Genomic DNA, 27,207 nt, shown 5'->3' with positions numbered 1-27,207 from the left:
TTGAGTACACTGCGCATACTATGTGTATATATGAATATTGTGAATCAGGCCCCTATATTTATGCTCTGCACTGAGTGTATTTTGTACATTGTTTTATGCTTCTGTTTCCACACGACTGTAACTTTCAGTCGATTTCGAGTTTTTGTCCATTATTGTTTACTAAATAATAGTAACAAATATTTTAAATATATACTTTTACTGAATTAACAAATTTACTGACAAAATAAAAGATGTTTCCCCTCACGCTAGTCGTCCAGAGCGCTAGATGTCAGCATTGCGCGTTTACTGAAGCGCCCTTTATACCGAGCGCGCAGCGGCTGTGACGCATGCGCAGTGTTTTGGTAAGAATGGCAGCCAGACTCCTCTTGCGATCAGCGATCCGTGCTGCTGTTTACAGCCGGCGGCCTCTCCCATCTGCAGCTGTCGTTAGGGGACTGGCATCTGGAGGTACTGTTCGATCAATGGCAGTGTTTAGTGCGCGTTTGGGCGGTTTGCGCTGGAAAATAACGCTTAGCTCGCCAGCCTGTTTGAAGTGTAGCGCGACACTGTCCCACCGCCTCAAATAAACATTCATCTTCTTTGCACGTCCTTGAACGCAAACTTTTTTTGGTTTCAAATTGTCGCTACAACTTGATTACATCGTGATTTCCTCATTGCAGAGTTGTCAGGGAATCTTACTGACGTCTAATCCTCTTAATCTCTGTCATCCTGTTAGTTCTCAGTTGCCCTTGCAGGAAATAGATTAGTTTGTTGCATACTAAAAATAACGGCAGGGAAAAAATGATTTATAATTATTTAAGAAAAAAATCATAAATATGACAACTCGAAAATTATGAGATAAAAACTGGCAAAAATTAGACATTATGAAATAAAATGTTGAAACTTTATCATAATTTGCGCTTTTTGTTTTGACAAAGCATGTTTTTTACATCTATGTGGCTTAAATGGGCTTCTAATAGGATTAGTTCACTTTCAAATAAACTTTTCCTGATAATTTACTCACCTCCATGTCATCCAAGATGTTCATGTCTTTCTTTCTTCAGTCGAAAAGAAATGAAGATTTTTGATGAAAACATTCCAGGATTTTTCTCCTTTCTCCTGGACTTCAATGGAGCCCAAATGGTTAAAGGTCAAAATTACAGTTTACAGCGATACCAGATGAGGAATAAGAGTCTTATGTAGAGAAATAATCACTCATTTTCTAAAAAAAATAAAAAATAAATAAAAGTTATATACATTTTAACCATAAATGCTCATCTTGAATTAGCTCTCTTCTTCTTCTTCTCTATTAGAATTCCAGCAGTGTAGACACTGCTAAATGTATTACTGCCCTCCACAGGTCAAAGTTTGAACTAAATTGACATATACAATATGCTAGTGCAAGTATATAACAATTAGTTCAAACTTTGACCTGTGGAGGGCAGTAATACACTTAGCAGTGTCTACACTGCTGGAATTCAAATAGAGAAGAAGAAGAAGAGAGCTAGTTCAAGATGAGCATTTATGGTTAAAACGTATATAATTCTTAATTTTTTTTTAGAAAATGAGCGATGGTTTCTCTAGATAAGATTCTTATTTCTCGTCTGGGATCGTTTAAAGCTCTTTGAAGCTGCACTGAAACTGTCATTTTGACCTTCAACCGTTTGGGCTCCATTGAAGTCCACTATAAGGAGAAAAATCCTGGAATGTTTTCATCTAAAACCTTAATTTCTTTTCGACTGAAGAAAGAAAGACATGAACATCTTGGATGACATGGGGGGTGAGTAAATTATCAGGAAATTTTAATTTGAAAGTGAACTAATCCTTTAAGTAGCCAAATGAAGTGCAGAAAAATAAATAAATGTTTGAGGAACTGTACTGTAATAATATTATTGTGTGATCTTGTGTTCAGGAATTCCCACAGATGATGAGCAGGCCACCGGTCTGGAGAAGATCGTGTTGCAAGCTTCCAAGAAAGGAACGGTTAGTGTCTTGTATTTTGGTTAGTGGTAAAATAAAGTTCAGAAGAATCAACGCTGCTCTTCTTCACCAGGATCCATATAGCATTTTAAAACCGAAGGAGTATGCTGGCTCCAAACAAGACCCTCATATCGTCCCCTCCATAACCAACAAGAGGATGGTTGGCTGTGTTTGTAAGTGATATTATAATTTCATTTTGACTTCAGAGAAACTGTTTAGACATACTTAAGTTCATCCTTATTTTTCACTCATCAGTATTGAAACATTAAAGGGTTAGTTCACCCAAAAATGAAAATTCTGTAATTTATTACTCGCCCTCATGCCGTTCCACACCCGTAAGACCTTTGTTCATCTTCAGAACACAAATTAAGATATTTTTGATGAAATCTGATGGCTCAGTGAGGCCTGCATAGCCAGCAATGACATTTCCTCTCTCAAGATCCATTAATGTACTAAAAACATATTTAAATCAGTTCATGTGAGTACAGTGGTTCAATATTAATATTATAAAGTGACGAGAATATTTTTGGTGCGCCAAAAAACAAAATAACGACTTATAGTGATGGCCGATTTCAAAACACTGCTTCAGGAAGCTTTGGAGCGTTATGAATCAGCGGTTCAGAGCGCCAAAGTCACGTGATTTCAGCAGTTTTGACACACTGAATCATTACGCTCCGAAGCTTCCTGAAGCAGTGTTTTGAAATCTGTCATCACTAAATAAGTCGTTATTTTGTTTTTTTGCCGCACCAAAAATATTCTTGTCGCTTTTATAATATTAATATTGAACCACTGTACTCACATGAACTGATTTAAATATGTTTTTAGTACATTAATGGATCTTGAGAGAGGAAATGTCATTGCTGGCTATGTAGGCCTCACTGAGCCATTGGATTCATCAAAAATATCTTAATTTGTGTTCTGAAGATGAACGAAGGTCTTAAGGGTGTGGAACGGCATGAGGGTGAGTAATTAATGACATTATTTTCATTTTTGGGTGAACTAACCCTTTAAACATTTAGGATGTTAACTTAAAACAGTCCTCAAGTATCATTAATGAACAGTGTCAGTGCAGACTTTAAAGCTGCTCCGAATAAAGATCAAAGCTAGACAGTCTCCTCATTCATTGTTTCCATCCAAAGTTGTGAATTTAAATGGGAATATCACATAAAACACTTGTGAATTAATCAGCGATTCCGTCCCATGTGTTCAAGAGAACAAAATCGTCACTTCCTGAGAAATTGCTACAAAATAATATCTGTGATAAAAAAGGAAGTTGCTGCAGTTTTTCTCCATCTTAAATTACTGGTGCTGTCATGTGATCTTGCGTTCGGATGCTGGTGTTTGGGAACGCAATCATGTGAGACGCTTCTGGAGGGAATTAAACCAAATCAATCTGATGACAGACTTTGGCTCTGGCGTTTCAGAACCACCAAACCAACATTTGAGTCCGCCGGTTAGTCCAGTTATCCAATCACAGTGAGTTTTTGATGCATCATCGAGGGATTTATTTGGTAAACGTTTTTCCATCATAGTTTGTGCATGTCTTCTTATCGAATAAAAAAAAAAAAAATGTATCCTCAATTGAGCACATGAGTTTTTTTTTAATGCACATTTTTAGAATTTATGAGCATCTTGGCTTTATTTATTTATTTATTTATTTTTTTAATATCACAAAATCTGCATAAAAATAGGTGGATGGAAACATAGCTTTTGTCAATTATGTGTATATTATTAGCATGAGCCATCATGATGATGACCTAATTATCTTCAGACAAGCCTGTTAACCTATGTGACATTTTTTTCTTTTTTGAAGGTGAAGAAGACAACACTGCAGTGGTTTGGTTTTGGTTGCATCAGGGTGAGGCCCAGCGCTGCCCATCCTGTGGCGCTTACTACAAACTCGTTCCACACGAGTTACCCCACTGAAACTTGCACTCCAGGCAGTCTAAACACTCCCATACTGGCTCAAACAATATAGATGTGTGATTTAAGCACTATTTCTTTCACTGTTCCCTTTTCTGAGAATAGAATTGCACTTTATAGGGATCTAGTTCTTTTTCATTGGTTTCTTAACATGAGCAGATTTAACATTTTCATTTTGACGTCATGTAAACTGGCTTTCTGCAAATCTAAAACGTAAGATTCTGCAATGTTTTCTTGTTTGGTTACATTATTTTATGAGAGAGTTTACATACCCTATTGTGGTTTGGTTACTTCAGCATTCCAGATTTTCCTCAAAAATACAATGCATTACTTGTTCTGTTACATAAATGAGCTGTTACTTGCAATCATTGTCTAGAAGCATTACTGAAGTTTGCACTTTTTTTCCAAAGTCTATGTCTGCAGCGTTTTTTCAATGTGTAGACAAAAAGATTACATTCCCTACAGTGTGGGACTCAAACTTGCATTCTATTTACTTTGAAAGTCTTGAAAATAAATGTCTCTCCTTGTTTATCTATCCTTTAAAATAAATGTGGTGTTTCAACATGTATGATATCTTCTCTTTGCATCTTATAGCTAGAATCCATGCAGTGAATTCACAGGAATTGTCTGGAAGACCTGACATGATCTTGACAAATTTATTTTATACAAAAATATTTTTTACATTCAGTATACAATTGTACATTACAGACATTTTTCACATTATTGGTGCATTTGTCAAACACGTGGATTTTGTGTTAAGTGCCTTGAGACTAATACAAAGAATAATAATAAAAAAAGGATTTACTCTTGTATGAAAATTCTAATTTGAGACAGACTAGCCCTGGTAATGATTTATAAAAATATAAAAAACTTATACCTGAATTGTACCACAAGTAATTTGTATTCATTAGATTAATGGCTTGAAAGATTGTTTACACTTAATCCACATCAACTAAGAAGCTATTCTCTTTTGCAGATATAGCTACATAGATGAACTTGTCAACATATGTAACATTGACATTTTTACAGCATTTGGTCATCCAAAGCGATTTACAGTGCATACATTTGATCAGTATTTTGTGTTTGTTGGGAATCGATCCCATAAATGTGGTGCTGCAAGTGATGCTCCACCAGTTACAGGACCTCATACTGTATGTAACAGTCTTTCATTTGGCAATAGTCTTTCAAATTTAACATGAAATGATTCACAACTCATTTTACTTCATGTAAAATGATCCTGAAAAATCCGTTCCACATCAGAGTCTGTATTAATTTAACAGCCAGGACATGTAGCACTCATGTTGAAGTGGTGAGTCTGAGCGTGATATTACATTTTGATCACGTTATTCTTCTGAATAACATGGCTAAAATATGTATTAAAAAAATAAACAGGTTAGGTTTTGATTTCATGTTGACTTGTAGTCCTGAAGCACAATTGAAGTCTAGACCAGAGATGGGCGACTTCGGTCCTGCAGAGTTTAGCTCCAACCTTGATCAAAAACTCACCTGCCTGAAGACCTTGTTTAGCTTGTTCTTGTGTGTTTGATTAGGGCTGGAGCTAAACTCTGCAGGACAGTGGCCCTTCAGGACCAGTAGTTTCAGAATAGTTCAGTATGGCTGCATGCCCGTCATGTTGTACCCATTAGGTGGATGCCAGATTGGAAACGGGTAAGGGTAGGAGGGCAAAGCAGCCTCATAAGACCCAGGAAAAGGGGTGCCCACTGGCGGGCAATGCATAGAGTGGGTCTGAGGTATTGTTAGATGGGCTGGAAGAAGTACAGGTTGAAGAGGAAGAGCCTTCAACTGTTCGGCTAAGTCTCCCCGGGGTCTCTCTAAGGTTGGCAGGTAGGGCATTGTCAGACCGCCATGGGGGTGGAGGAGGTACTGCTGGGTAGGCAGAGGCTTGGGCAACATAGTCTTTGCTTTATCTTTCCTGTCCGTCATGCGAAGTTGAGAGGGCACTGGTATCTTCAAGTAGGCATCATCGGTGGTGGGCCTCTTTAGGAGGTGCTGGTGGTAGGACATGTGTGGCTTAAAAGTGTGCTGTAGTGACACAGGCCTGCTGGGATCACGCGGTGGGACATTGGAGAAGCTGGAGGTATGAGGGACCCAGCAGGCTTTGGGGTAGACAGGTGAGGGCAGCCTGTGGGATATAAGTCTGGTGCCGGATTTACCATCCGAGGTCCATGAAAGATTCCTTTGGGTCTTTTCGGAGTGGTGTGGACCAGCTTGCAGGAATTCCCGGTAATGGTAGTGGTGATAGTTGGCAAGTTCTTTGCTGTTGGGGTAACAGCTGAGAGGCCTGCAAAGTCTGGTGCTACCAGCCTTGGATGTGGGGAGAGTGGGCAAACGAGAAGGTGTCTTACTTTCAGTCTCTTTGACTGGAGACTTCTGGGTCGTCACGGCTATACAGTCTTCGGAGGAGACCGAGTAAGGAGATGGGGTACGGGATAAGGAGCCGGACGGAGAGGAGACGGGGAGGGGCGAGCCATCGGAAGAGTGGCGGGTGCGAGTAGATGAAGGGCAAGCAGGAGACTGGGAGGAGTGGGATAGCTGAATGACGGAGGGTCTCTCCAGTTCTGCACCATCCTCAGAGGAGCCAGAGGCAGGGACGGTGAGGCTAGCCTGGGCCAGACGCTTCTTTTTCTCCAAGGGAGAGATCACCTCAGCCGGGGTGGGAGTCTGAAGGACGGGGTTCTCCCTGGAGCAGGTGCCAGGGTGCGGACCATGGACAGGAACCGTGGACGACTTCTCAGAGTCTAGGCGATCGGACGATGACATCCATGTACTGTGATGGGAACACATGCCTCTCTCACAGTGATGATCTGATCCCATTTTCTCCTGAGAACAAAAGTGAGATGCTTCAGGACAAGGAGCAGACAGATACATCCTCACACATGTACTATGCATCATTCAGATTTACTGTATATACCGTTGGATTGTATTGTACGTAGGGCTGGGTGATAGAGATATTTGTGATGATTTTGCTTAAAGGGTTAGTTCATCCAAAAATGAGAATTATGTCATTAATTACTCGCCCTCATGTCATTTCCAAACCTTTAAGACTTTCGTTCTCATGTTATGCAGCACGTTTGAGCTTCCACAAGAGCCAATGAGGTTCATTCTCGTGTTACGCAACGCTTTGAGCTTCAGCAAGAACCAATGAGGTTCATTCTCATGTGTTACGCATCACTTTGAGCTTCAGCAAGAGCCAATGAGGTTCATTCTCGTGTTACGCATCACTTTGAGCTTCAGCAAGAACCAATGAGGTTCATTCTCGTGTTACGCAGCACATTTGAGCTTCTGCAAGAGCCAATGAGGTTCATTCTCGTGTTACGCATCGCTTTGAGCTTCAGCAAGAACCAATGAGGTTCATTCTCATGTGTTACGCATCACTTTGAGCTTCAGCAAGAGCCAATGAGGTTCATTCTCGTGTTACGCATCGCTTTGAGCTTCAGCAAGAACCAATGAGGTTCATTCTCATGTGTTACGCATCACTTTGAGCTTCAGCAAGAACCAATGAGGTTCATTCTCGTGTTACGCATCACGTTTGAGCTTCAGCAAGAACCAATAAGGTTCATTCTCGTGTTACGCAGCACGTTTGAGCTTTAGCAAGAACCAATGAGGTTCATTCTCGTGTTACGCATCACTTTGAGCTTCAGCAAGAACCAATGAGGTTCATTCTCGTGTTACGCATCACGTTTGAACTTCAGCAAGAACCAATGAGGTTCATTCTCGTGTTACGCATCACATTTGAGCTTCAGCAAGAACCAGTGAGGTTCATTCTCATGTTACGCAGCACGTTTGAGCTTCAGCAAGAACCAGTGAGGTTCATTCTCGTGTTACGCATCACGTTTGAGCTTCAGCAAGAACCAGTGAGGTTCATTCTCGTGTTACGCATCACGTTTGAGCTTCAGCAAGAACCAGTGAGGTTCATTCTCGTGTTACGCATCACGTTTGAGCTTCAGCAAGAACCAAAGTGGTTCATTCTCATGTTACGCAGCACGTTTGAGCTTCAGCAAGAACCAATGAGGTTCATTCTCCTGTTACGCATCATGTTTGAACTTCAGCAAGAACCAATGAGGTTCATTCTCGTGTTACGCATCACGTTTGAGCTTCTGCAAGAACCAATGAGGTTCATTCTCGTGTTACGCATCACTTTGAGCTTCCACAAGAACCAATGAGGTTCATTCTCGTGTTACACAGCATGTTTGAGCGTCCGCAAGAACCAATAAGGTTTGTCCTCACGCATCAAGCAGGTTCGGTTGAGCTTCTGTTTATGCTTGCTGATCAATTTTAAATGTGAATAAAAGCCTAAATTAAATCTCTTGATCATATAAAGTGATTGAGTCTCTTCAGAAAATTTGGACTAAACCGCTCAATTCATATGGATTAGTTTTACGATCTCTTCATGAACTTTTTGAAGTGTCAAAGTACAGAAAGCTCTTAGATTTTATCAAAGAGATCTTCATTTGCGTTTCGAGGATGAACGAAAGTCTTACGGATTTGGAGGTTGAGTAATTGATGACAGAATTTTCATAGATGGGTGAACTGTGAAGTTCTATTGTGAAGTTCTAAAGAGCATTTTGGTCATCAAGTTTCCTAAAGACTTCTTTTGTGATCCCTCCTTGTCTCAAGATATGCAAGCATTAATAAAGTAGCATGGACATCATTAGATTAATTCCCATTAATTGGTTCAGACAGTCCTTTTCAATGAATCAATTCAACAATCTGTTTGCGTGATCACTCAGTTCTCACTACTTCTCATGGCTATTTTGCTCAACTCTCACTGCACAGTACGTTTGACAAAGACTTTCTTTGATCCATTTCTTGCCGCTCACCTCGCACTCTTCTCTCTCCATCTTCCTCTTCTTCTTGCTCTCTGGCTTACTTCCCCTGTTCTCAGGGCTTCTCTTGTACTGTTTGCGAGGTTTGGAAGGTGGCAGCGGTTTGTCCTCCTCCCCTCTCAGTTGCCTCTCAAAGGGCAACACCAACCTGCACAAAGAAAGAGTTTTACTGTTGGAGCCATGGTCTAGCAGTCAATGCACGTGCTCTGAATCTTGTGGGCAATGTGAGGAAGAGTCTTGTAAGAGTTTTCATTGCAACCTCTTCTCGTTCTGCACCATATATGTGCCATAGCTGTACGTGACACCTAAAATCATTAGGTTTGTTGAGATTGCAAGTGGGTTTACCTTTCGTAGTGTCTGCGGGTGCAGGTGGCTGCACTAGTACTGCCTGGACTACCACCCAGTTCGTCGTACACATTCTTCCATAGCCTCCGCGCGGTTACCTGTGAGCAAACACAACTTCATTATACACCCTCAGCAGAAAAGAGAACTGAATTTAACTGCCTACCGTATATTGATGCATCTATGACGTTGATGCAATTACAAGACAGAGGCTAATGCCTGCGCCAAACCACATCACAATATACAAATTATTTTAAGGTGTCTTCGTTACACTGTAATGAGTACTGAGGAATATTAAGTAACTACACATACTGCATGCATTGCATTATCAGTCTGATCAGCTCTTGTCATAGTGGAACTTCATGATTAGTCACTGCTAAGTTTCAGAGGTTGCCTCATATGTGTCTAAGTACATACCCCAAATTTATTTTCACAGGCTGATAAAGGTTTCAGCTTTACAATGCGAATACCACCGTTTACTGCCTGACACATTGCTAAATCAGTTAATGACCGAGGTACTTTTTATTGACAGGTGGCAATCCTCTGAAGTCTCTGTTTAGAGGCAGCAAACACATTCATTTTAGATGTGTTACTGGAATAAAGTGTGACTGATGCAATAATGGCATTTTTTTTTTTTTTAGCATGACACTTTTTTAGAGTACAAGGTCAAACTTTCCACTCCCAGACCCAATGCACAGAGAGAAACAAGACCCCCTCTGACCAAAGCTAAAATTACACACAGACAGACACAGTTTTGTCAGACATCGGTTTTACTGACCACACGCACACTTATTAAAAATACAAACACTTTAGCACCTTAGAGTGAGTGGAAACTTAAGGGTGAGAGAACAAAGCTTTGTAGAAGCAGGTTTGGGCAGAAAGAGCTAGGTGGAGGATGGACCCCCGTCCTCATTGTGGTCTTAACGGTCACTGCTGTGAGCATGGTGTGACCTAAAGCCATCATAGTTTCCACTGTGCAAGAGCAAGAGGCAAATGCATGACCTGCTTCTCAACTTCCTCACTTGGGCAGTTGGCATTCTTGCACAATATATCAACAAGATAATGCTATCAGTGGCATGAACAAGAGATGGGGGAGATAGACCAGCGGCAGGTTGTGAAAGGTTTGTTTGCTTGAGGATACTTACCGCATCATATCCTCCAAGTGTCTCCACGGCTTTGTAGATTTTCCACAGGTTGACTGGAAAAAAGAAACATAACGCAATCTTAAAACCAAGTGATGATATGTAGATGGCACTTCCCATGAACAGGGAACAGAAACACTTAGAAATGTCGTTTTATTGTTTCAATAAAAAGGAGGTGCTTTTTATTATTATTTATTCATTTTATGTGAGATATATAACCCTGATACCAAATTCTGGAACACTGCTAAATAGGTTAAAACTTTGATTTGAGAGAAAGAAAAAAAGAAAAACAAAGCTAGAAGGGGCAACAGGGTTGCAAATTTATCCTAAATGCAGCTTCACTCAGCAGTGGCTTGCTAGATTTGTACCAAATTAATTAACATAGTAGTGTATATTTCCCATAAATTAAAGATTAAAAATGTAATTTTGTACAATAACACTGTTAACAGAGTGACATGTTTGAGCTTGACAATGCCGCCAACCGAACAATTTTTTGTAAAAATTCTGAAAATGCAATGATATTACATGCAAGATATGGGACTACATTATGACTAATGATTTCAATAGCTGGATACAGTTGAGAAGGTCAAGACTGATTTAAGATTTTTTTATATTTTAGTTAATTTATCAAGCAGTTCTCACAACAAAATCATTTCACACCAAAGTGCACTATGACAGATACCGACACAGTGTGTTTTTTATATTAGTCACAACCCAAAAATAGTTTGCAGGTGTGTTCTGTTCTCATAAACTACGCTAAATGTTAATAATGCTGCTGAGAGCATCAAACCATTTAGAATCTAAATACTTAGCAATTTTTGAATATTTTTGGCCCTAAGCAGTTCTTGGTAATATATATATATATATACAGTACAGTCCAAAAGTTTGGAACCACTAAGATTTTTAATGTTTTTAAAAGAAGTTTCGTCTGCTCACCAAGGCTACTTTTATTTAATTAAAAATACAGTAAAAAACAGTAATATTGTGAAATATTATTACAATTTAAAATAACTGTGTACTATTTAAATATATTTGACAAAGTAATTTATTCCTGTGATGGCAAAGCTGAATTTTCAGCATCATTACTCCGGTCTTCAGTGTCACATGTTGTACACAATTGTACACATTAAATGTTTCTTGAGCAGCAAATCAGCATATTAGAATGATTTCTGAAGGATCATGTGACACTGAAGACTGGAGTAATGATGCTGAAAATTCAGCTTTGCATCACAGGAATAAATTACTTTGTGAAATATATTTAAATAGTACACAGTTATTTTAAATTGTAATAATATTTCACAATATTACTGTTTTTTACTGTATTTTTAATTAAATAAATGTAGCCTTGGTGAGCAGACGAAACGTCTTTTAAAAACATTAAAAATCTTAGTGGTTCCAAACTTTTGGACTGTACTGTATATATATATATATAGCTATGGAAAAAATTAAGAGACCACTCCAAGTTCAGAAATCAATGTTAAGTGGTCTCTTAATTTTTTCCATAGCTGTATATATATATATATATATATATATATATATAATTATATTTGTATGATTTTGAGAGTTGAGGTTCTGGTGTTGGGTTACCACATGATTTATACATCTAATTCTACATCTTGAAGCAAAAGCAGCTGAAAACCACTGATTTAAACTATATTATATTAGAACCGTCTTCAGACTCACTCTGTTTAAAGCCAAGGTGGGGAATTCTCTCTATTGGCGTGCCTCTTTCCTTCATAAAACAGTACAGATTGGTCACAAAGGTCCTTTCTTCACTCTCTGATTGCTCGGTTCTGGAACTCTCCTCACTGCTATTGGTGGATACCAAGTTCTCCATCTCCCTGCTGGTCTGGTGGAAAAATGGTATATGGTTAAAAGACACCAAATCACTAAATCAAAAAAAAATGAAAAAATTATATACACCAATCAGGCATAACATTATGACACTGACAGAAGTGAATAACACTGATTATCTCTTCATCACGGCACCTGTTAGTGGGTGGATATATTAGGCAGCAAGTGAACATTTTGTCCTCAAAGTTGATGTGTTAGAAGCAGGAAAATGGGCAAGCGTAAGGATTTGAGCGAGTTTGACAAGGACCAAATTGTGACGACTGGGTCAGAGCATCTCCAAAACTGCAGCTCTTTTGTGTGTTCCCGGTCTGCAGTGGTCAGTATCTATCAAAAGATACTATAAGATATTATATATATATATATATATATATATATTATATAAAATATATATATATATTTGCATATAATAAATTACTTGCATCTCAGAGCCCGCAGACAAAACGCAATAACATTGCATTGCAATAACATTGATGAATTTTTTTTGGTAAATGTGTTTCCATCGCAGTTTACGCACAAGTTTTCTTATCGGATAAAAATTGTATCCGCCTCATTTGAGCGTATACGTTTTTTATGTGCATTTTTAGAATTTATGCTAAACTTGGCGTTTCCATCCAGCGTTTTTTATGCGATATCCCAAAATAAAAGGTGGATGGAAACCTGGAAACATAGCTACTGTGATATTATTTTCATGACAATTGTTATACATTATTTGATTTGATTTGAAATTTTTCACTGTATTGTTATGCATTGATGTATTTTATTAATTGCGAATATTTAAATGGTAAACAATTTAGATAACTATTTGTTTTCAAGTAATAACAATTAAACAAGAATCATGAAAATAACAATTACAAAAAAAGTTAAAATTTCCAGACTGAAGGGGTGGATTCTGGAATCCACTGCCGCTTCAATATATATCTTTTAAGTTATTAATCAACATATATATTCCCGTTAAAATATTTGAATGACTTCTTCAATGTATGTTAAAGCATCTATTTTCCTCTGTACCTCTCACTGAGAGAAAAGAACATGTTATCAGTATGTTTTGGGAAAGTTTCCTGCTCAGAGCAGATCTCAGATCAACTTCAGCATTGAAGAAGCTGTGAATCGTGTGTATCTGTGTATGTGCGCTAAGAGTTCTGTGCAGGTCATTTGTACTGAGACCAGCAGACGCCGTGTCATGACCCCAAAAGGACATCCGGTACCTAAATCTAGGGTCCCCCTCGTCATCACCGTGACGAAGGGAGATATGCTTCTTGCTATCTGTCCACATGTGGAAAATGTCTAATCTTGTCTATTTTTCTTAGCCAATCAGAATCATCCAACCTGAAGTGATGACGTAGTTAGTTGACTCTGTTAGAGTATAACTGCTGTGGAAACGTGAATGTATGGGGAGCGGCATACGAACTCCTTGTGAGACTTGAAGCTGGCTTCTGCTGATGAAACTATTCTTCATTACATTTTTCTTCAATTTATTAATTATTTTAAACTTTGACTCCGGGTCTTTATTCAACATATCTGGTTTCAAGGGTCCTAAACTGTTTGTCCCCAACAAGACACATCAGGGCAGTGAAAAATTGAGAGGAAATTAAATGGTCACAATGCAAAAAGTTCTCAAAAAAGGTGAAATGTCTGTGAAATGAAATGTGACAGACATGTTTTTGTTCAGAGATGTTGGGAATTTTTCTGTTTCACATAACTGGTCAATTTCTGTCCAGTTCAGGAGTTCCCAACATAAGAGTTCAATAACCAATAAATATACAGTATGCATGCGCACTGTACACGATATAGGCAAGATATGAATATATGTGGGAGAGTTTGTGTCATTTACAGGAAGCGGCGTAATTGTGCTTCGAACAACCTTCGAATTTCACTTTCACACAAATAGCCTGATAAATCTTCTCACTGATTCATTTTCTCAAAGCCTCATGCAAAATTGCAGGTGATATAGGTGTTCATGCAACTCCATTCCGAGACCAGTCATATTCAGAGTGTGAGACTGAAAACACAACAGCTTTGGCTTTCACCACCACTTTCAATAAGTAACCAGACATCCTGTTTGAAGGGAAACCGAACCACTGATGGGGTTTTCACAAAGGAGAGCTGCACTACTGCTGTACTCCATGCTGTCATAAAGACTCGTGTGGTGCAAACATGAGAAACTCTGCAATTACTGCAAGAGAGAGAGAGAAAGGCAATGGGTGGGAGTTAGTGATTTTAGCTAATCCACAAAACTTGCGAGTTTCATCAGAAACACAGAGTATGAACGTAGACTTTCTTATTTATATTAGACTGGGATTATGAGATCTCAGTTTGCAATTCAATCTAAAGATGGAAGAAGCTAAACTCCAGGATAAATGGATGTTCAAAACAAGGATGATAACTATAACTACTAACAATTAAATGTGCTTAATTGTATTTAAATGTACACTTAGATCTTAAAAATATGTTTGAAAGAAACTGTACATGCAGACAATGTAATATTGCTGAAATAAAAGGCCACTTAAGTGTAAGTTCACTTTCATGACACTTAAGCTTTACTTTAAAGTGCATAATTATGTACTTTTGTTATGCTTAAGAAGTATATTTTGGCGTTTTGACTAACATACTAAAGCGCATGCAAAGTACTTGGTTATAATTTTGATTTGTTATAATATATTTTAAATGTACTAAATTGTGTAATTACAAACATATTTAAGTACATGACACACACGTTTTAATAGAAATGACATGTTGAAACAGAAATGACTAAGTATGTTTCAGTTTACCATAAATGCTTTTCAGTACATTCGGCAGTATACTTTAACCATATTTCGTAGACAATAAAACAAAGAACATTTAAAGATGTACTTAAGTACTAATTAACTGGGACAAAAAAAAAAAAAAAACTTTACTTTCATATCCATAATAAATTATATCATATCCAAAATAAAAACTCTTTTTAAAAGCATATTGCGGTGCATTATGAGATTGAATGAGTGCACTCAATAATGTCCACTATGGTTTCGGACACCACTACAAATGGCTGTCCCCTCAAATAGTGCCCTATTAAGGGTATAGGGGACGATTTCAGACACAGCCCTTGAAACACCTCTTCACAACAAGCCACATGATTCGGGGCATCATCCATGTCTGTGATATAAGGTGACCAGATTTCTGAAATGGAAACCTCACTTATTGTCTCTGAACTAACAAAACGGAGACAAAACATTTTTGTATGTTTGTTTTTTAATGACTTTTTGTTTAACTTATCAAATGTTATTTGCTGTGTGTGCTCTAGCTTTACTCTCCTTAATTTGTGATGACGTGACGTCACCTTTAGTCATTTTTACCAGGCTTGTAGTAAGTCGTAATGTAGAAAATCGATGATATTAAATGACCAAATTAAAAATACACCTTATTGATGATGCATAATTTGTACAGGCGAGCAGATGAACCCAGAATATAAATGCGACACATAAGTGCATCATCAATAATATCATCATTAATAAGCTGTGTACTGAATTTGATCTTTTAATATCACTGTTTTAGGGCACTTTGAGTGTTTTTCACATTAAGCGTTTTATAACGTCTCGCTGTTTTTAGTGATTGAAATACTGCAGCATGTGCTGGATATGGATCACAAGTGCCAAAAACTTGCATTTTGTTCAAATATCATTGTTTTTCTTCTTTGGAAATGGAAAACTAACAGGCAGTTCTGTGGATGTTTTGAGTCACATGACTGAAAACTATGAATTGGGCTTATTATTTTGCATTTTAGGCTTAATTTCAGCACAAAGTATGTGCTTTCTGCAAATGTAATTTGTTGAAAGTTTAAGTGGTATAGTTAAGATGTGTACATGGGAATTACTGCGTTTTGACGGCCTAACTTTCAGGAATGTTTAAGATTGTGAGCAAAACAATCCCGCACCCTGTTCTAGAGTACATACTAACAGTATTACCTTAACATGAATAGTTAGTATGCAATTACCTAGGATCCTTTTTTAATCAGAATACCTCGCAACCCCCTCTGTTGGTGAAAATAATCACTACACCATTTTGTTTGGGCTTTTTCGCAGTGTATTTATGTGGCACCTCAACACCTTATAAACCTTGTAGATGTTCTTGCATAACAAGGAAGGAACATGCCCAGATGAAACAGGGAAGTAAGTGAATGTTATCTACAGAAAAAACTGCATATTCACCCTGTGTGGCAATGTGCTATAAGCCGATCAGGCCAAAGTGGAACTGCTAACAGCTAACGCGAAGACGCGCAGGACAATGACCCACAGTGTAGGCAGGCCGCAAGTGAGAAATGAAAGAGTGAAGGCATGCAGAAATGAACGCCAGCTGCCACATATCGCCCACTCAGTAACAATACATGTGACTTATAGATCCCTGGTAAACTCCAGAAAATCAGTCAATGTAAGCAAATTATTTCTGAAGTTGCATAGCTGGTATACATTGCGGCTTGATGCATATCAGACCAGCCGGCTGTTAAAGGATGGAAAACAGGATGTTAGGATTGTAATGCATTTCATTTTTTGTAAGTTGGCCAATTACAGTATAAAAGAGTTCTAGCAGGGTGGAAAATTAATTTTGGTTGCACTTTATTTTGATAGTGCTCTTTAACAATAACTTTGCAACTACATTTGATGCAAAGTTACTTATAGTCAGTAAAATGTCTGTTCAAAATAAATTGTTCACAGATATTAATCAGACAGTCTACTGATACTGTAATGACTGCTAGTTGACAGGTAGTTGCAAAGTTACTGAGAAGAATATCTAAAGTTGGCGATCGAAATGAAGTGTTACTTTAATTTTTGATCAAAAAGATGTATAATATGACCTCTTTCTCTTTCCTAAGCTGGTTTGCTGGTCTTATTTGGCTGGTTTTAGAGGGGTTTTGGGCACTTAAACCAGCTAAAACTCAAGCTTTTCAGCAGGCTTAATTGTTTGTGGAAACAGTTTTTGGAAACAGCATTTGGTTAAATCACATTCACTCGCCAAAAACAATTCATAACAGCTTGAGAAGAGAAATTCCCCAGTGACTACATGCATTGCGCACAGAAAGCTTTGGATTTCCATTTGATGACTTTGGTGGTTGAGCCGTGCTGTTTGCTGCCAAAGCAATGTTCAGTCAGTAAGTTTCACACTGAATAGAGTTCCTCAGAGAGGGTAACTTCTTCCCAGAATAAGGCCTCTACAATGACTAATATTGAGCATATAAGGCTTTATTCTAACCTCTGACTAATATAGAAGAAAAGAAGGCCCCTTTTCAGTGTACTGGAATGAGTAAACATTGATGTCTAAGTGTAAATCTCTCACATGTAAAGGGAATAATATCATACATGTAGGCCCAGAAGCTGGGGCAATCTAAAAGAGTCTGATTCATTCTTTCCCTCGCTTCAGCCGTGAATACAACAGAGAAAACACACTGACACATGCTCTTTGCTATGGGTACGGCTGAGCTCCAGTCTGTCCTGAATTGAGTCATCTTCACTGAAATTTCATATACAGATTTATCTGATTGCCATCTACCCAAACACTTCCTGTTATATTGACAACACTGATGATAAGCAGCTTCGAGGAATAGTGTGTTAACAAAAGTTCTTGGAATAAATGTTTAAATATCTTTTAATCAAGAGAAATGCGTTAATGAGAATGCTTTCAAAAGGACTCTCAAAAATAAGTTACTTATGATATCTGCACCTCAGTGTATTGTGGTATTTTATAAAACAGTATGCAGTAATAACATATTCAGTGTATTTGATTATATTTACAAACGGATGACGCCTCCTACACCTACTCCTAACCCTATATCCGACAAACAGTTAATTCCCAGTATTAAATCATCTTTAGGTACTTAATTTCCAGTTTTCAAATATTTTCTTAATTTTTAATAGCCTCTCTGAGATGATATGCGGAGAAGAATAAGTTCAGACAAAGGCGGATTCAAACTTGGGTCGGACGCTGTTATCAGCGGGATTTCTTGTGTATTTTTGTTTGGTTTAATCAGACAATAGTGGGTGGAGTTAGTGTAAATATCCTCTGCCACAGGACTTGGTGTAAATACACACTCCGTAAAAAGGTCTTTCATTGGCATTGATGTTTCCATGAAGAACCTTTAACATCCATGGAACCTTTCCATGTTGGAAAAAGAATCTTTAGATAAAAATTCTTTTAAAAACTGATCACTGAAAGGTTCTCGAGGCCCGTCGCACACCAAGGACCATAACTATAGCGATAAAGATAAAATGTTAAAAATCATTCTAAATATAAAAGAATAGCTGAGTTATTTTTCTTCAAGCATACAGAGGAGATGGTGACAACTACACAGCCCAATCTAAGATAGTTTTTTTGCATGCATCAGGGAGCCGCTTTCAAAAATCGCATTTGAATGTTCGTTCGCGTTTTACTTTCGCTTTCAATTTCACAATTGCGCATACTCTGTGAATAGAGAGCGGCGGCGCTGATTCTACAAGATAAGACATTTGTCAGACGCTTAAGCCGTATTTACACTGCACAAGTCTGCGGCGCGTTACGGCTCTGACGCGGCCACCGGAGTCGATCACGGCCACCCTAGTCAATGCTTGTGTTTACACCAGCCGCAATGCGGCACGTTCGGTTGCTAAAGTCTATTTGTGACGGACGCCGTGTCCAAGCCACGCAGTTCAAATACAAAATAAAGTCAAAATAACCACCCTGTGTAGACTCCAGCTCATATTTCACATCACTAGGAGGCCAGAAATTGACAACAAGAGATTCAAAGTTGAAAAACTTGAAAATCTTTTATCCTTGTCATCCCTGGACTTTTAAGTGTATTAACTTTGTTTGTAGGCTACAGAAAAACAAAGTAGGGCATAGCAATAAACATAATTAAATCGGACAAAATATAACAATTTAACCATTAAAAACATGAAAAATCAAGAAAAACAACGTCGGACAGGCAAATCTCGTGCTCTCGCGAGTCCAGCCGCTTCGCTTCTGGTGTGAGTTGACACCGCGTAGAGGACAAAACAAAGTCTCGCCGGGGCCGTAATGCGCCACACACGTGCAATGTAAATAAGAGGTTAGGCTCTGTTGTGCAGCGAATCCTCCGCCATGGTCTCGCCAGTCAACTCGCCACTTACTCTCGTCACATGATCAGTGAACTCTGTTTCCTGCTGCGCTACGTACGACTCTGCAGCTCGTGTTGGATGAGCTGGATGGGACTGAAGCGACCGTTATCCAACTGAATTAAATGGTTATTTCTATAAAAAGCAAAATGACAGTGGAGGCTTAATGTAAATGTAGCGGTGGCATATTCTGTCCTAATCTGGCAATATCAGATCACGAGACAGCTTTTCACGACGTCATATTTTAATCTCACACCCCTAATAGCCAATGTATATATTTTGTGCATTTTTCTCTATCTGTTAGAAAATAATTCTTTAACCACAAATTTGAAACGTGCTCTCATTAAACTATTGAGGGTGCTTGATATGCAACAAAAACATAAGATCACTCGTTCAATTTAATACAGTCATATCAAGACCACAATAGGGAAGAGCTTAGCTCTTAAACGCTACCTTCAAGTTTCAAACAGGAAGGTTTTTTTTGTGTGTGCTGAGATCAGTGCCCCCGTCCCTATCGAACTGTGGCTAAAAGTAGCACAGACCCCATTGTGAGAGACTTTTTGTGAGCTGCAGCTCTTAAATTTCCACCTCATTCAAATTTCGGAAAAGTGCGTGGGTTAGTCTACAGCGGACGTGTCAATAACACTCTCAAAATGAGTTCATACGCACTGAAGAAGATGCAGTGGCATGGCCAGCGCTCGCCACCAAAACCACATGGCTTTCAACTTCTGACGCCACCCTGGAAATATGATGCATCTTTGCACTAGCATACAAACACTGTTTTCAATTACCAGAAGTGTGAGAAGAAGAAAAAACATCCGCGATTGTTTATATGCGGATTTGTGTGTGTAGCATAAAAGAAATGACTATACATCCCACAATTTATCAAATCCCTGCAATGTAACACTCAGAACGGTCTTATTCTGATGTAGTGCAAAAATGAAGAACTGAAAACTGTTACCGAAAAAGAAAAGGGACCAAAGGCTGTTGAGTCAGTACATGTCAATATACTGGGATGCTGACTTTTCCTGTACACAACACATAAAATAGATTTTCTTGCAAAATGAAAGTCAAATGGACAATCTAACCACAAGGCAACATTGTCATATGTCATGTGACTAACTACTGTTACTGACATCAGCATTCTCTGTAACCGAAATATTGCAATAATACCAGAAATCAATTTGGCAACAGTCATTAGATCGAAAGGGGAAGTGAGATGTTATTTTTACAAGCGAATTTGCACTTCAGCAACATCAGAAGGATCCGTTATGTGACATTTACATAAACTACATACAAATTCAAATTCATGTTTACAGGTACGCTTTAGGAGATAATCCATACTCGTGCCTTAAAGGGATAGTTCAGCAAAAATGAGAATTCTGTTATCATTTACTCTCTCTATTCTTCAGTGGAACGAAAGCAGAAATTTTGAGAACTGTTACATAGCTTTTACCACAGAACCGCAATAAAAATAGTTCGACTGAAGTCATATGATAGCCTTTGCTAAACGATGAACCCAAGAAATGTTCTCAGAAATCTGTCCTTTGTGTTCCACAAATAAAGGCTGAGTAAATAACCAGTGATCTTACCTGGTTTGGTGAATTCATCTCCTGCTTTGTGTTTTCACAGTCTTCTAGCTCGGCTTCTCCAGCATCGACCTCTCCTCGAGGGTCCAGCACTAAAACAAAGCCCAGCAAACTAGTTACACATATGTGAATGTGTAAACACGCAAATAAACAAGAGAATGAACACTGTGATTGAAACTTTCAGTGTTCAGTGGGGTTTTCAGTGTTGATGCAGATATCCCGAAAGCAAGCCAGCTCATCACCTACATAAATGTCTTTAGTGATAGCAAATTAATATTTTTTTTTTTTTATGAATATGACTGACTTTAAAACCAGAGATAGTGTTTTTTCCCAGAAAAACCACACAAAAAAAGCAAAGGCGGATTTTCAACTTGCTTTAGAAAGCAGTGGGGTAACTTTAAGATTACTCAAAAATGGATCGTTTTAACTCAGAATGATCATCATTAAAACACCCTCATGTCAATCCAAACCTGTCTGGCTTTCTTTCTCTTGCGGGACACAAAAGACAAAATGTCCATGCAATGAAAGTAAATGAAAACCAGATGTTTTGTCCCTGTTGACTTTCATTTTATGTGCAAAAACTGCTGAAACATTCTTCAAACAGTGTTATTTATATACTTTTATAGAATTTATTTCATATTTTATATTTTTAGTTTTCATTTAGTTTAAGTTTTAGTCATTTTGTTATGAGCTTTTGTCACTGTTATTGTTTTTTTTTTTTTTACATATAGCTTTAATTCATTTTTATATCAGTTTTAGTTTTAGTGATTTTAGTACTTCTTACTTAGTTGCCAATGTAACATTTATAATTTTCTAGTTTTATGTTTTTTTATGATTTTTTTTTATATTTATAGCTTCAATTAATTTTTTATTTTGGTTTTAATTTTAGTCATTTTAGTACTTCTTACTTAGTTGCCAATGTAACATTTATAATTTTCTAGTTTTATGTTTTTAAAATATTTCATATTCTAATATTTATATTTTTATGTTTTTTTTTTTTATATTTATAGCTTCAATTAATTTTTTATTTTGGTTTTAATTTTAGTCATTTTAGTACTTCTTACTTAGTTGCCAATGTAACATTTAAAATTTTCTAGTTTTACGTTTTTAAATTACTTCATATTCTAATATTTATATTTTTATAATTTTTTTAATATATTTATAGCTTCAATTAATTTTTATTTTGGTTTTAATTTTAGTACTTCTTACTTAGTTGCCAATGTAACATTTATAATTTTTTAGTTGAAATTTTTTAAAATCTGATATTTATATTTTTATCATATTTTTTATATTTCTATATAGCTTTAATTTTTTAGTAATTTTAGTCCTTAAACTTATGTATTTCAGTTAGTTGCCAAGGTAACATTTATAATTTTCTAGTTTTACATTTTTAAATTACTTCATATTCTAATATTTATATTTTTATAATTTTTTTAATATATTTATAGCTTCAATTAATTTTTATTTTGGTTTTAATTTTAGTACTTCTTACTTAGTTGCCAATGTAACATTTATAATTTTTTAGTTTAAATTTTTTAAAATCTGATATTTATATTTCTATCATATTTTTTATATTTCTATATAGCTTTAATTTTTTAGTAATTTTAGTCCTTAAACTTATGTATTTCAGTTAGTTGCCAAGGTAACATTTATAATTTTCTAGTTTTACATTTTTTAAATATTTCATATTCTAATATTTATATTTTTATGATTTTTTTTATATTTATAGCTTCAATTAATTTTTTATTTTGGTTTTAATTTTAGTCATTTTAGTACTTCTTACTTAGTTGCCAGTTTAACATTTATAATTTTCTAGTTTTATGTTTTTAAAATATTTCATATTCTAATATTTATATTTTTATATATATTTTTTTATATTTATAGCTTCAATTAATTTTTATTTTGGTTTTAATTTTAGTACTTCTTACTTAGTTGCCAATTTAACATTCATAATTTTCTAGTTTTACATTTTTAAAATATTTCATATTCTAATATTTATATTTTTATAAATTTCTTATATTTATAGCTTCAATTAATTTTTTATTTTGGTTTTAATTTTAGTGATTTTAGTACTTCTTACTTAGTTGCCAATTTAACATTTATAATTTTCTAGTTTTACGTTTTTAAATTATTTAATATTCTAATATATATATTTTTATAATTTTTTTTATATATTTATAGCTTCAATTAATTTTTATTTTGGTTTTAATTTTAGTACTTCTTACTTAGTTGCCAATGTAACATTTATAATTTTCTAGTTTTAATTTTTTTAAATCAGATATTTATATTTTTATCATATTTTTTATATTTCTATATAGCTTTAATTTTTTAGTAATTTTAGTCCTTAAACTTATGTATTTCAGTTAGTTGCCAAGGTAAAATTTTTATCTAATCTTTATATTTTTAGTTTTTTTTTTTACATTTCTGTATAGCTTTAATTAGTTTATTTCAGTTTTACTATTTCATTTATTTCAACTGTTGCCAAGGCAGTATTTCCAATTTTCCAGTTTTTCATCTAATATTTATATTTTATTTTAGCTGAAAACGATTTTTAACAGACAACGACACAACCCTGTCTTCAAAACATCGTCTTTAGCACACAGAAGACATGGAACGACATGAGGCCGTGTTAAATCAGATAATGACAGACTTGAACTAACCCTTTAACAACATCATATACACCTACTAGACCTACTTAAACATCCCTCACCTCAATCCTGTGAATCCCAGTGACATTAAACATCAAAACAAGCAGCTAATCTAGCACGAATAGAGCAACACTCTCCGTTTACAGCACGCCTGCTTTATAAAATGCAGTTTTGCATGTAAAGAGTTGAATTAAATGGGCGTGTGAGAGAGAAAGAGAACATTCTAATATGAAACCACATGATTACAACACTACTTCCTGTCTGTATGCATAAACCACAGCTGTGATACTTGCTTGAATATTAAAAAAAAAACTTTGTGCGCTGTCTAACAAAGCAGACACTCCAATGGATCCTCTGATTATATTATAAAATCAATATCTTGCATACATTCATCAGTCATGTGTTTATTAAATACTAAAAACGAGAGCTATTTAGAGCTATATCTTCCTTCAGAAGGTACAGGAGAGCACAATATCATCACACCGACCAAATTTCAGGTCAAGAACCGAGCATATCAAGCAATCTTCTGCTCAAGAGTTTGGTGTGAATTGAAGCAGCACAATGTAACCATCAGGCACCTGACAGCATCTTATTTACAAACCACACAAGCACTGAATTATAGGTTCGCTCTGGGTAGCCTCCACCTCAAAGTCTCCACTTCCCTTTCTCAGAGCCTCCTCACCACTCTCTACACTCATATCTCTGTCTGTAACATCCAGCAACGCTTGGCTTTCGAGATCAGACGTTTCCTGTGCCAGGGCACTGAACAGCCTTCTGTTATTTGACTTCCCCTTCTGAGCCACAGTGCAGAAAGATTGTGACAAGTTTGACTGATATTATCACTGGTGCGATAGCAACTTCTGCATTGTTTCTGGGAGTCTGCCGCTGTACGGATGGGGCGGACAGGTCCCCGTTGTATTAGTTAATTGGTCGAAATCACATAAAGCCAGCCAGGATACTGTAAGATTAAACCGCGGCTTTTCTTCTGATGTGTGTCACATCCCGGACTGACGATCGGAATCTCTAAAACAAAGCATGCGATAACATCATATGTAACCCTGCGATAATGTAACAAAGGAATTATGACGACATCAAAAGTTATTATCAACACAGAAAGCCATGTCTGTGATGTTTGATAAAGTGTATATGTTGTGCCATACGCTTATCTGTCTCATTCTCATCAGTATGCTGTCAGATGGGGGGTTTTACGCTTCAACAGCAATGTGTTGCTATTTCTCTAAACCACTTCCTCAAAGAGCAAAACTTGTTATGGTTACTCATATCTAGTCCTTATTACTGTCACTCAAATTACTAAAATGACAGAAATAGCTATGGTAAGCCACTTACCATTCTTAAAAAAAAAAAACTAGTGTCTATTTTAATAGGATTTTTTTTAAAATTACTAGTAAATAATTCAGTAGTGACTACTACGCTGTAAAAATAAAACAAAGATTACTTGAGTATGTTTTACAAGAAAATACAAAAAAATTCATGTTTAATTCAATGTGTAATTCGCTGTATATTCGTAATTGTTTGTGAAATTTACTAGCAATGTCTGAGTGAAAACTGAAGATTTTGAATTTAAGTATATACTATCCATTCTGACTAGTCAGTTATATGACAAGTAATAAAAAAACAAGTAATAATATTAGTGTGTCAGAAATGGTTACTTGCGAAACTGAAAATAGTCACTGTTAGATTATTTATTTGCAATGTAAAAACGTGCTAGTAACAAAAAATGGCTTAGATATTAGTTAGTTTTAAGCCAAGTCACTAGATATGGTGAATTCAGGTTGATTGGGACACTTTTCCCACTCATCTCAATGGCAAAAAGTGTCCCAATAAACCTAAATTCACCAAATTCCCAAGTCATTTCAAATGTTAAAATGTATCGCCATGTATAAGCACTGATCACTTATGGTTTTATACAGTTGTAGATAATATCTTACATCTTTTAATCAGGCATTAAATCTAAAACCTTCTAAAACTGGGGTCTGGTTTCTGTCAAAGACTAGAAAACCAGTTTACAGACATTCCCATTCTTGTTTAAAAACTCATTAAAAAGCATTGAATGTTGTTAATATTACACATTAAGAAGTTATCCCGCATTGATAGTAAAAGTTCATAGTAATATAATTGTTTACCCATTTTCGAAGAGCGCGTCGTCCACAGATTGTACTTTCAGGAGCGCGTATTGATGTCTATCTGTCCTTGTTTAACAGTAATTGACAGCTCAGTCTTCAGCACGCGCTTACACATCTGTGTGTCGCTCATGAGCTCGAGCTCGGCCTCTCATTGGTCACACAGTCTCGACAGGACTTCCTCACTCGAGCAGGAACTCTGGGACTTTGAGTTTTCTTCAACGATTGTTTTTTATACGTTTTCATTCAGCTAAATCAAGTGCAGACTGAGTTCACTTCGCAATATTTTCAGTGTCTCTTTTAGTATCTTAACTGCTGTTTTGTTCTGAATCTTAGAACTCCAATATGTGGAAAATATTAATTATTACATATTTAAAGCTTTGATGAAGTAAGCAAAGAGCAATAATACACATTTACAGTGTTCCTAAGAAGCTAAGAAGCTTCATTTCCAACACAACCAACAATTTTGCAATTAAATAAAAAACTTTTGTGTAGGCCTACTTGGTTTTCAAGGTGTTCGTGAAGATCAAATCAGATGAAATATGACAAATGTGAAACATATGACAAAGGAAATCAAAACTAAAGATAAGTATCACTTGTGAACCATGGGCAGAGAAGACAGGTATGAAAGCGAGGTTGTGAGACTTGCAGTGTTTTCGCTGTAAAAAAGCTCCTAGATCACTTATAATTTTCCACAGCTCAGTTTTTTTGTCTACTGATATTTCTTGGAAAGATATTTTTGTAGTGCTTCATCAGTTGAACATTTCAAAAACACATTAACGGCTCTGGTACAACCCACAGACGATGTTTATCCCTCACAGCCTCGCTTTCATTACCATGTGGTGTAGCTTACTAAAGTTTTACAAATAGTAAATGATATTTTCAGCTCGAAAGTAAATATACCGTTTCAATATATATATATATATATATATATATATATATATATTTTTTTTTTTTTTTTTTTTTTTTTTTTGAATAGTTATTTTGTATATAAATTAATAAATCCAATTAAATTTACTAACGTCTCTCCCAATCTCTTTTGCGTAAGACTTCGTCACGTGATGAATCTGCATTTTGGCGGAAAACAGCCAAAGTCCCTTGTCATTTGATTTCACTCAGCGGCCATCTTTGAAACGCCTCTCGGGCATTCATAGTAGGACACTAGAGGCGACACTTTGATATTTTTTGGGTAACAGCCACTAGATGGCGCTCCGGTAGCACGGCCGCCATTATGGGCTGAAAATACTAACTGGACCATAATCCTTCACATCTTACGCACCCAAAATCTGTGAATTTCACTGCCAAATCAGAAGCGCAATAGAACAGATTTTTAAATTAAGTCACCAGTAAATTGTATGGCTCCTACAGTAAATGTTGTATTGTCTTATATAGCTATGTTTTATTTTACCAGTTGTGGAATCCAACCATTCATCCATCTGAGGTAACGTAGTTAGCTATACTTTATTGAGTATTTCCATTTTATGCAACTTTACACATTTATTAATAGTAAATTAATAATTAATAAATCTAAGATCATCATGTTTGCAGCGAACAATAGCCTATAGATCAGACCTAATGGAGCAATAATAGTATTACTCCACTATCTATATATTGTATGTTTTAATGGATCACGCTACAAACGTAATGATCTTATAATACATGATG

At 36.4% G+C, this 27,207-nt stretch overlaps 2 protein-coding genes across 6 annotated transcripts; one reads left to right on the top strand and one right to left on the bottom strand.

The window, feature by feature from the left end:
* Positions 1-290: 290 nt before the first annotated feature.
* On the top strand, positions 291-4,448 carry LOC125280451 (cytochrome c oxidase subunit 5B, mitochondrial). The gene is made up of 4 exons (XM_048211009.1): positions 291-447; positions 1,892-1,962; positions 2,033-2,132; positions 3,773-4,448. Exons 1-4 carry the CDS (start codon positions 327-329, stop codon positions 3,883-3,885), a joined length of 405 nt encoding a protein of 134 aa, XP_048066966.1. The 5' UTR covers positions 291-326; the 3' UTR covers positions 3,886-4,448.
* Positions 4,449-4,524: 76 nt separating this feature from the next.
* Positions 4,525-25,667, bottom strand: arid5a (AT rich interactive domain 5A (MRF1-like)). 5 transcript variants are annotated; one of them, XM_048210973.1, is made up of 8 exons: positions 25,546-25,667; positions 20,757-20,845; positions 11,897-12,062; positions 10,217-10,269; positions 9,075-9,172; positions 8,724-8,877; positions 5,470-6,723; positions 4,525-5,357 (listed from the first exon to the last, which is right to left on the bottom strand). In XM_048210973.1, the coding sequence occupies exons 1-7, from the start codon at positions 25,547-25,549 to the stop codon at positions 5,491-5,493; spliced, it is 1,797 nt and encodes a 598-aa protein (XP_048066930.1). In that variant the 5' UTR covers positions 25,550-25,667; the 3' UTR covers positions 4,525-5,357; positions 5,470-5,490. The 5 variants fall into 5 exon arrangements, with proteins under 5 accessions (XP_048066930.1, XP_048066931.1, XP_048066932.1 ...); XM_048210974.1 differs by having other exon boundaries at positions 4,525-5,364; positions 5,495-6,723; XM_048210975.1 differs by adding an exon at positions 24,260-24,424 and having other exon boundaries at positions 4,525-6,723; positions 25,546-25,665.
* Between the last annotated feature and the right edge of the window lie 1,540 nt (positions 25,668-27,207).

This window comes from Megalobrama amblycephala, linkage group LG12 (assembly GCF_018812025.1).
Source record: "Megalobrama amblycephala isolate DHTTF-2021 linkage group LG12, ASM1881202v1, whole genome shotgun sequence".
Taxonomy (NCBI): domain Eukaryota; kingdom Metazoa; phylum Chordata; class Actinopteri; order Cypriniformes; family Xenocyprididae; genus Megalobrama; species Megalobrama amblycephala.
Note: the sequence above shows the minus strand (reverse complement) of the source record. Positions and strands in the feature narration are given on the sequence as shown.